Raw genomic sequence first — 10,449 nt, 5'->3', positions numbered from 1 at the left:
ATAAAAAACTGGTCAACATTCAAAAAAAAAAAAAAAAAAAAAAAAAAAAAAAAAAAAAAAAAAAAAAAAAAAAAAAAAAAAAAAAAGAACATGCTCTGATTCTTCTACACAGAAAAAAAAAAAAAAAATGCTATGCATTCTTGTGCTGTCTTCATGAAGAGGTAAAACTCAAAAACTGGAAGAGTTATTTATGAGCAAGCACAGAGGCAGCAAGAGGGGGGCCAAGGGACAGGTTGTGGTTGCAGCTCCACAATCTACTGCTTCTAGAAACTGGGTCTGTTTCCTCAACTAAAAAGTTTGGGTGGAGGCCATTCCCTTCACGGCTAGGCACCAGTACATGACTAAATTCAGCTCTTAGAGCCTGGACTGTCCATTGGGACGCTTATCAGCAGTCCAAAGACAGGGCTACTCTTCACACAGACACAATGAGGACATCAAAGCACTGACCACAGATTTCTACCACAATTCACTGAAGAATATGACATTAGAGTCACTACAGCAGAATTTTTAAAACATAGAGCCACTATGCCCTTGAAGAATGTAATAGTTAAGCCTCTAAAATGTGCCTTTCACTCATATCGCCCAGGGGTTCCATCTTTAGGCATCTATGAACACTTGAAGGTTAGGCTAATGCCCAACACTCATCTGCACTGTACGAGACAAGACACCCAATACTACTCATTTACTACATACACACGTGAATATGCCAAGGCGCCTTCTGTCCATGAACCATAAAAAGAGGTTTAGAGCTGATGGTACCTTGACCTTGGACTTCATATTAGAAAGTGAAGGAATAAATTTGAGAATTAAATGTTGGCTATGTGAAGCAGCCTGCTGGCAATATTTCCATCTTGGTAGCCATGATGTACCATTATGGGTACATCTGAGTCACAATGTCCCAACCTAAGAAGCTACTCCTTCCTATGTCTTCTCTATCCTTCTTTATTACTCCAGTCTCTATACTTTAAAGTGTTCCTAGACTAACTCCAGAGCCGCTTTCCTTGCCTACCAGTATTCAGTGCACTCCCCACGCCCCCATAATTGTATCTAATATAATGTCTCAAAAGTCAATTGTAAAATGTACATTCAGCTAAGGCCTCGGGACACATCCAATGACAGTCTAGATTATATTCGCATATAATCTCCAAAGTTGTTAAGGATGGAAGCACCATCTTACTTGGAGAGAAGCCAGTACAGTGCAATAGACACACCAGGAACCTATACCAAGGTAACAATAATGAATGCAATAAGAAGGGGTGGCACTCCACCCTAATTTGGATGATAACAGTGGGGTTCTGAGGGGCTTTGGTTGGCATGTGAGTGAATATACAATATGATGTTAAAGTTGAGATCTGAGCACCAAGGGGCAGTGAGCTGTTATGGTGTGGAAAAGACTCTAGGGACAGTACTTGGTGAAGCTATGAAGTAACTCAAAAGAAATATTCCTTCTAGCCAGATGTGGTGTGGTGGCACACACCTTTGATCCCAGCACTTGGGAGACAGAGGCAGGCAAATTTCTGAGTTCAAGGCCAGCCTGGTCTACAGCAAGTGCCAGGACAGCCAGGGCTACACAGAGAAACCTTGTCTCGGGAAAAAAAAAAAAAAAGAAATATTCCTTCTGAATGTAAAATAGTGTTCAAGCCAGGCATTATGTGTAGTCTTGGCTGTCCTGAAACTCATTACACAGAACAGGCTGGCCTTGAACTCAGAGATCCACCTTCTTCTGCTCCTCCCCTCCCGAGCGCTGGGATTAAAGGTGTGTGCCACCACTACCTAGCAAATTTATTTTTTTAATTTGGTAATAAATATAAAATATCAAATGACACTTTCATTTTCTTCATGTTGCAAGGTCTCCCATCGTTTAAAATATTAACTGATTCAAATAATAAGCCCTTACTGGTCAGGCAGTAAAACTACAATTTTTAATCCAAGGATTATCAAGAGCAGAAATTAAGAGTATTTTCAAAGAGACCTAGAAAAGGCTGCATCCAACTGTCTTTTGTATCTCTCTTTTCCAGGAATTATGATCAAGAACTTAAAAGCATTCTCTAGATTTCTATAACAATGAAATTTTGGCATAAGAATATCTTTCCATTTTAAGACCTAGCAATAGTTGATATGTTTAATACAGAAGTTAACTGGAAACCTAAAACCATCACCGTAAGTTAGCCTTTATAGACCAAGCTGTTACATGTTTATTAACAGAACTATCGCTGTAAAGGCTTTTGTACAATACCTGTTTCCTCAATTCACTCCAGTTCAATTCTCTGCCCATTAGTTCAACAATCCTAGGCAGGGCTTCCTCTGCAGCCTGAACATTGAGAAAGGCCAGGCGGGTGCNCCGTGANATCATGTCAACTGCAGTGCAGGCATACTCCTTAATCCCATATTTCACCTAAATTAAAGAGAAAATAATGCTACTCTGAATCTTTCCCTTAAAAATAATTAATTTTCACATTTTAAAAAATGCTTTGAGAAAGGGTGGTGTTTTTCTGCAGTCTCTCTGGCTCTCCATCAGGCACAGGTACAGATGTGGCCGGCACAGCTTGGGCCCTCCCTCTGCCTGCTACAGAAGGTTGGAAATTGGGTGAGTTGGGTATGAGTGAATGCCTTTTTCCTGAATAGAAGATTGAGACATCACTTCTCACCATCCACAGGAATCATTCTCCTTGCTAACGCATAATGGAAATGTTAATTTACATGGAATTTACACTGTGGAAGATGCAAAGGATGAAGACAGAAAGAAGAGCTGTGGTTCAGCTCTTCTGCTGTAAAGTTTTCTGGCCTGAGAGACCAACAAGCGTCACTTACTGGACACCACTGACTGAAGGCACAATGAAACGCCAGTATAGTGTCCTCTCTGGTTTCATAGTACCGGAAAACAAGCAAGAAATAAAGGGAAATCTCTTGAGAAAGGATCACAGCTGGAGGGTAGGGAACCAGACTAGATAGAAGTGATTTGAACTTAAAGACCTACTAATTCTAGGAGAAACAGAACTTTCAGACTCACAATGCTCCTTGAACAAACTCTGAAGCTCACACTCATACTATTACCACTAGCAACATCACTTAAGAGTTGAGCATGAGTCAAAGCCTGCAACTGTACTGCAGACTTTGGCTGGCCTGTGTGCTTTGAAATGTAGCTGTTAAGGACGGAATGAACTAGCTGGGCAGTGGTAGCGCATGCTTTTAGACCCAACACTTGGGAGGCAGACTGATTTCTGAGTTCAAGGCCAGCCTGGTCTACAGAGTGAGTTCAAAGACAGCCAGGGCTACACAGAGAAACCCTGTCTCGAGAAAAAAAAAGGGGGGTGGGGTGTGGAATGAACTGATGAACGGCAGAGTATTACACACAGGAAGTCCCTTGGCCACCACCTACCTCTGCTTCGATGTATGGAAATTCTGACACAAGACGCACTCCAACAACAGGCCACCGTTTTCCAGTCACACTTGCCATTTTGGCCACCTCGAAAGCCTTGTCACCATAGGTTTTGGCCAGATGTTGTGCAACCTACCGAAATGAAACTGTGTTAGACAGGCACTATGGGGGTGGGTTCTTTTAGATACAGAAGAAAGCAACAGTGCGATCTCGCACTGTCAGTTTTCTCACAGCTGGTAACAAATAGCTCTCGGGGACTATTAGGGCCAGGCTCTGTGGGAGGAAACCACTTGGGCTTTGAATGCTTAGGCCAGCACTGACTCAGCATCCCTGTAGCACCAGCCCGGTGACTGACGGATGGCGCTTCAGCTCCATTTTCTTCTTGATGTCACTCCTGAAGCGCACTCTTGCTTGTACTCAAGATGCAAAGAGGTTGAGGAAATTTTGTCTACTAGAAGCAAACTGACTAAATTGGAGATTTCAAAAGAGAAACCAAATGTGCGTCATTAAATTTTTAGACAACTATAATAAAGTTGGATCATCTTTTCTGGTTTTATGGGATTTTTTTTTTTTTTTTTTTTGCTTAATTTGGTTTGGTTTGGTTTTTTTGCAGTAAGCCCAGGAAAAGGTAACCCTAAATCAGGAAGGCCACACCACAGCTACTGACTGAGATCTCAACAACACCAAGGCAAGGTAGTATGGCAATGTCCACGAACCTCACTCTCAAGCCCATAATCCTGGACAAGCCTGATGTAGAGTGTGGGGCTCCAGTCTTTGCCTCCTTGAAGGAACAACCCAACTGTCCTACTCGGTCCTGCCTTCAAGTTGTGAAACTTGACAGCTGCATTCACAGTATCTTCTGCCATGGAANGGTAGGTGGTCCACTTCCCACCTACAAGGAGATGGTTAAGCCATTAAGTTGGCATTCTGATTTTTTTCTTAGAATTGATCATTTACCAATAATAACAAAAGTCACCTCTTGGCAAGGAATAAGACAAAACACTTGTTCATTAGAGTGAAAAGGAGCAATCGGAAGAATGAGTCAGCCCCACATACCTGCTATTGTGATGAGGCCACTGTCACTGATGTCCACAACGTGATTTCGAGAGATGGACTGAGTGTCTGCAGATTTGGGATCGGTAACACGGGGTCGGATTCCGCTCCATGCTGCCAAGACATCCCCTCTTCTCACTGGGAGAAACCAGAAACATTTTAACAGATGAATGAATGTACAGAAAGGAATTCAGAAGTCTAGAGGCACCAGATCAAAGAAATTAGCCTGAAATGAAACAACTGTGTATGTGGTGGGGAGTGGGGGGAGATCTGTGACACAAAGAGAATTTGCTTGTGGAGACGAAAGAACCAGAAGGTCATGAGGAAACTTGTCAAAGAGGAAGCCACAGAAGCCAGTGCCGACAATGCTAATGGGGAAAAGGGTTACCATCAAGAGAAAAATAAAGAATTTATGAATTTTTACAATAAGTTCTTGAAGAAACTTGACTCCTCAAGAGTGACGGGAGCTTTGTTGTGGCCAGTTGTGCTCTCTCTCCAATCCACTCACCCATGAACAACTGCAGTAGGCCCCGCTCTGTGAACAACAGTTGCTAGTCCCAGATCCTCTCATTTCACCTCACAGAACCCACAAAGCATTGGGGATTTTTCTGCCTAACCAGCTATCACGAGTAACTAACTTGTCCCTGCAAATGTCCTTTTCCCAGAGTCAGGCTTGGTTCTTTTTGACTTCACTCCTCAGACTGGGGTATCCCTCAACTGAGGACAACTTCTACTCTCTGTTCTTTTCACATCCTTAACTTCCATAACTGATCCAGAGATAGGCATACTGGCTCCTCGTAATAGCTCGGTGATGCTTGCACTGTAGGGTGTGAACATCCTCTGAATAACAAGATAATATAAAATTATTCTTTATCTCTGGCAAAATACAAATACCGATACCAAGAAATCAGATACATGCTGAAAAGCATTTGTTATTGATCTATCAGTGGGTGAGGAATATAGTTCAATGGTGTCCACAATGAGGGAAGGATCACATGTAATCACTGCTCAGGGAGCTGAGACCAGGGGATTACCACGAGTTAGAGACCAGCCTAGATTGCTACATAGAAGTTGCAGGCCTGCAGCAGCTACGTAGATCCTATCTCAAAATGAAATTAGCTTTCTGGTAGATTAAGTCAACCAAAATAAATCTACCATTTTTAATGTAGGTGATTAACGGCCAGTCTTAAAATGACTGTGGTCTGAAAGAGCCCCCTCCAACAGTTATACTGCATCCGGGATGCAAGGACATAAAGAGCTGCTGAGGACAGATAGCTTCAGGCTTACAGCTGCACAGTCTGGTCTAGCAGAGGCCATGGAAGACCTGATGTCTGTTCTCTGACCCCCTAGCTCTAGCCCTCTGATGCTTGCATTCTCTTAAATAAGTGTAATCTTGAGATATCTGTGGCCTAGGGTAACCCTGCTTCACAAAGTTCTACACATATTTAAAAAAAAAAAAAACTTTAAACATAAATAAAGTGCCTTAATCTTTATATAGTTCTTAACCAGGAAATTACTGTATTTTCCATTAGTATTTACACAGCCCTCAGAGTCAAAAATAAAGCAACCAACCCACCTTCGACGTCACTGCGGTCAGTGAACAGTCCCTTCCGTGTCTGTGAGATTCCTTTGGTAGCCACATTGATCAGGAATGTGGTTTAAACCCTTGAAGCCCTATGACTAATGCCTGAAGTATTTTAGGGAAAACTGGAGTTTCCAGAAGAAATATGAAGCATATGCAAAGCAACTATCTGGCCAAGGCTCCACCTTTTCCACTCTAATGGACATGAAACAACACACATCCAAGGTTGTACTGTTGGAAAAGAGGGCCAACCGGAGACACTCCAGGAGTTCGCTCACAAAGTGGAGTGATGCGGTAAACAGATTTATCTCGTCTCCTCCCTTGGTCCAAGGACTGCTCCCGAGACTCACTCCCCATCAGGAAGAAAGAGTTCACAGCCAGGAAAGTCCTTAATACTTGAGATCTTAACATCTGGTATTTTAGCTTGAAATTTGCGTCGCGATGCTGTCGTCAGTTTGAGGGAGTGGGTGAGTGTGTGGAAGTGGTTGGAGGGGGGTGCTGGTGGAAACGGTGCGCCCATTAGACTCATGGCGAAGAGCCTCAAGAAATGGAATTGAAGTTTTTAAAAAAGGCGATAATACAGATTAAAAACAAAACTGAAATTTTATCACATGGATATTAGAATTAATTATTCGGAAAAAATTACATTTTACAAATAATAAAATCGGGCTAGAGATGGGTCAGTGGTTAAGAACACTGGCTGCTCTTCCAGAGGCCCTGGGTGCAATTCCTAGCCACCACATGGTGGCTCACAACTGTCAACTCCAGTTCCATGGGTCCTGACACCGTGGAACATCAATACCGATAAAATAAAATTAAATAAATAAGTTTTTTTTTAAAGAATAAAATTTATTCTATTTATTCTATTGGTCTATAGGACTTTCTCATTACTAATCCAGCGTAAGGTCATAAAATTCTCTTCCTCTCTCTCTCTCTCTCTCTCTCTCTCTCTCTCTCTCTCTCTCTCTCTCATCCTCCTCCTCCTACACCTACACCCCCCTTACACCCTTACATACCCATTCTCTACCTGCTCACCCTCTCCCAAACCTGACACAATGATTTTTACAGAATACTCAAAAATGTTATTTGCTACTGAAGTCTGTAGCCCACCACCACATAAGCTCAGTAATGTCAGCTCAAGCGCAAGGCTCAAGGCTACAGCTGTATGTTCTGTCCAGGGAGTGCCGAGAGCACACACAGCAACACCAGTTCTAACTTTCAAGAAGAAACAGCAACTAACTGAAGCCGACAGAATTCTCTCTTGATGATCCATTAGCCAACATGGAATCCTTGCACACTTGTGAAACAAACTTAAGAAGGAGAGTCAAAGGAGATGGATAGTCAGAATAACAATCCGCCATCTTGTCTTCTCATTTTCCGTAAGCGTTTGCAGCCCTACTATCACCACAAGAGAAGCAGTCCGAGGATAGGACAAGAAGTCTTAGAGGTGGTAGAGCAAAGAAGATTAACAACTAACTAAGTCATTGCTCAATTACTAAATTAACCAGCTTTTTTGCCTTCATCTTACATCTGGAATTCTTGCTTTGTAAAATAGCAAGCTGTAGCCTCCCTCAATGCAATGACTCCATTAAACCAAGGGTTTCCTTCTCTTCAATACTTCGATGATCTAGACTCCGAGGAGCAGGACAGTTTTACAGACTGTTTTTGCAATGTGGGGGAAAGTCTGCCATTAGACTGTCCAATTCACTAGCCAATAGCGGCATCTAATGCCTGGAAATGTGATTTAGGCAACTGAGGAAGGGAAACTGGACTTAATTTAAATAGCTGGCATACAGGTCTCTAAAGGCTCCCTAGAACACAGACAGGCTGATCCCAGTAGGTCATCAAGATGGCTACTCACATTAAGGCCATCTTGCCCCCACTTCTAAGACACAGTCTCCCACTGCCATTTGACTAGCTGGCTTTACTCCTAAGAATGTGCTTTTACACCTAATGCTACAATTCTCATGGCCCTTACTTTCCATTCCAAACAATCCTCCTTTCTTATAGACATCATAAAAATCAAGAAATGAAAACTATGTCTACTCAACTAAATGTTCTTCCTCTCAAATTATTAAGCTGGCATTGATCCTACCATACACCTTTGTAGCCAAGAGTAGGCAGTGAACACGAACTCCTCTAACCTGTCCACAGTTATAGGAATGGAAAGTGTCATTTGTGGAGAGGACAACAAACTGGGGTTTTGGTGTCTTAGATCTAAGGCTCACACCGCTCACACAGCTAAAGTAAAGATTCCTTTACTTTTCCATCTCTTTCTTGCTGTGTTACTCGTCTTTGACAGTAGAGATTCTAGGGTTGCTCGGTACTCTAAACAGTGTACCAAGTAAAAAGCAACATAGAGTTAGAAGTATTACACTGGGATACTAAAGAGTTCTCTGAGCTCAGAGTGGTTTGTGTCTCAAGCAGGGAATCTCTGGAGTTGGACACGGGAGAAATACCTTGAGTTCAAGATCAGCCTGGGCTACAAAATGAGGGCCTAGATAGATAGATAGATAGACAGATAGATAGATAGATAGATAGATAGATAGATAGATAGATAGATAGATAGATAGATAGACAGACAGACAGACAGACAGACAGACAGACAGACAGACAGACAGATAGATAGATAGATAGATAGATAGATAGATAGATAGATAGATAGGGGCGGTAGAGTGTGCTTTTAAACCCAGCACTCAGGAGACAGAAGCAGCCAGGTCTCTGAATTGGAGATCAGCCTAGTGGTCTACAAGGCGAGTTCCAGGATAGCCAGTGCTATAACAGGGAGACCCTACTAAACTCACTTCTATTACGTCTTCAATAATTCATTCGTTCAGTTTACTCTATGGTCTGAAGAGTAAGATAGAAACTGTTTAAAGGTGAGCAGAACTTTTTCACGGCTCCTTGAAAGAGAAGAGCTCCCGGTGATTGTTTTAGATTATAATTAATACTTTTCCTCTCAAATCTTTGGCAAGACAAATGTTTGTTTTAAGATTAATAGAAAGTGAGGGCCACAAGAAGTGACAATTAAGCCAAAATGTGTGGTTCTGTTTGGCGTTAGCTATCTAGGTGTGCATGTAGAGGAAGGGGTGTTCTTTCTCATGCTTGCCGCTTTTCAAAACAACTTCTGAAAGAGCCATGTGAAAATATCTAAATGAACACAGGGAAACGGTGTCAGAAATCAATACTCCTCAACCGGCGTGTTTAACCTGCTGGAATGAAGTGTTAATCACAGAAATAAGATACCATATTACATTTATAAACTAATGAAACTAGAAAAAGCAAGGCGCATGACACTCTAATTAAACAGCTGGAAGACAGCCAAGCCTGTGTAAGTTGATAACCCGAGGTACAATCTCTGGCAGGGAAAGGCAGGTCTGCAGTGAGTTGATATGGCCAGCTCGGCTGTTAATTGAATAACAGGCAATCTATAAACACTACTAATTGCACATGTGCAAGCCCATGTGCAAGTGCAGAGGCTGCTGCGTCGAGGAGCACCCCAGAACACGGTGAGCCTGGAGGAAGCACCCAGCAAATCGTCTGTCTCTCTTAACCCACAGCAGCAGTAGCTTAGTCCCTACCACGGCATCCCTCTGATTAACCTCTGCACAGGAACTTAATGGTACATTTTTCAAAAGATCATTTTTCTTCCTAACTCAACACGAACTGCAGAACTATCAATTACCCATTTCAGCAAAGAACAAACAAGTAATCTAGAAATTTCAGCCTGTGAATGGAAAAGCTTTCTAAATTGTAAAAGAAGACATGGGCTTATTCCCAACAGGCAAAATGCTTTTTAGAATTGTTCCCAGGCATCCTGCAGAAGTGCAGCAGCAGCTGCTGAGAGCAGCAGGAGTGTGAGGACTTGACACTTTCCTCTCCCCCCTCTCTCTTAAGGATAGAGCCATTTGAGGAGACTCAGAAACTGTTGTCAGAACTTACTTAACCATTTAATAAAGCCTTTTCGGGTGGCTAGATGGACCTCGGTGGATGCGATGCATTTTGAATGCAGCTCTGGGCTAGCAAGATGGCTCGGAGGGCAAAGGCAACTGCTCTGCTAGCCAGGGGATTTGACTTGGATCCCTACAACCCACATAAAGGGAGACAGAGACACAGCTTAACCAAGTGGTCCTCTGCCTTCCACACTCATGCCTAAATGCACAAACACACACGTACACACAGAGAGAGAAACAGGCACACACACCGTATTCAGGCACACATTATCCCAAAGGTATACGACCTTGAGAGGTTCGTTTCTTGAAATAAAGAGAGACTTAATCCAGTCTGTACTGATCCCATATCACAGCCTGTAATCCAGAGCTGTCACCTCCTGGATTCTATACCTAAAGGACACAATGTCAAGATAGTCCCTATACAACTAAGAGAAAAAACACGATCAGTAATGCTCACCCACTTTCCTTTTTTTTTTTTTTTT

General features: G+C 42.4%; 1 protein-coding gene across 1 annotated transcript in view; it reads right to left on the bottom strand.

Moving 5' to 3' along the window:
• The window catches only part of Gpd2 (glycerol-3-phosphate dehydrogenase 2), a 135,669-nt gene that overhangs the window by 10,672 nt on the left and 114,548 nt on the right, over positions 1 to 10,449 (bottom strand). The window contains exons 10-13 of the mRNA XM_029536655.1: positions 4,436 to 4,570; positions 4,096 to 4,271; positions 3,380 to 3,511; positions 2,237 to 2,395 (exon numbers count right to left, since the gene is read on the bottom strand). Of these exons, the coding sequence (XP_029392515.1) occupies positions 2,237 to 2,395; positions 3,380 to 3,511; positions 4,096 to 4,271; positions 4,436 to 4,570 (602 nt within the window). The remainder of the gene's footprint in view (positions 1 to 2,236; positions 2,396 to 3,379; positions 3,512 to 4,095; positions 4,272 to 4,435; positions 4,571 to 10,449) is intronic.

The sequence above is a fragment of the Mus pahari genome, chromosome 3, assembly GCF_900095145.1.
Source record: "Mus pahari chromosome 3, PAHARI_EIJ_v1.1, whole genome shotgun sequence".
Classification (NCBI taxonomy): domain Eukaryota; kingdom Metazoa; phylum Chordata; class Mammalia; order Rodentia; family Muridae; genus Mus; species Mus pahari.
The sequence above is the reverse complement of the archived record's forward strand: the minus strand, read 5'-3'. Positions and strand labels throughout refer to the sequence as shown.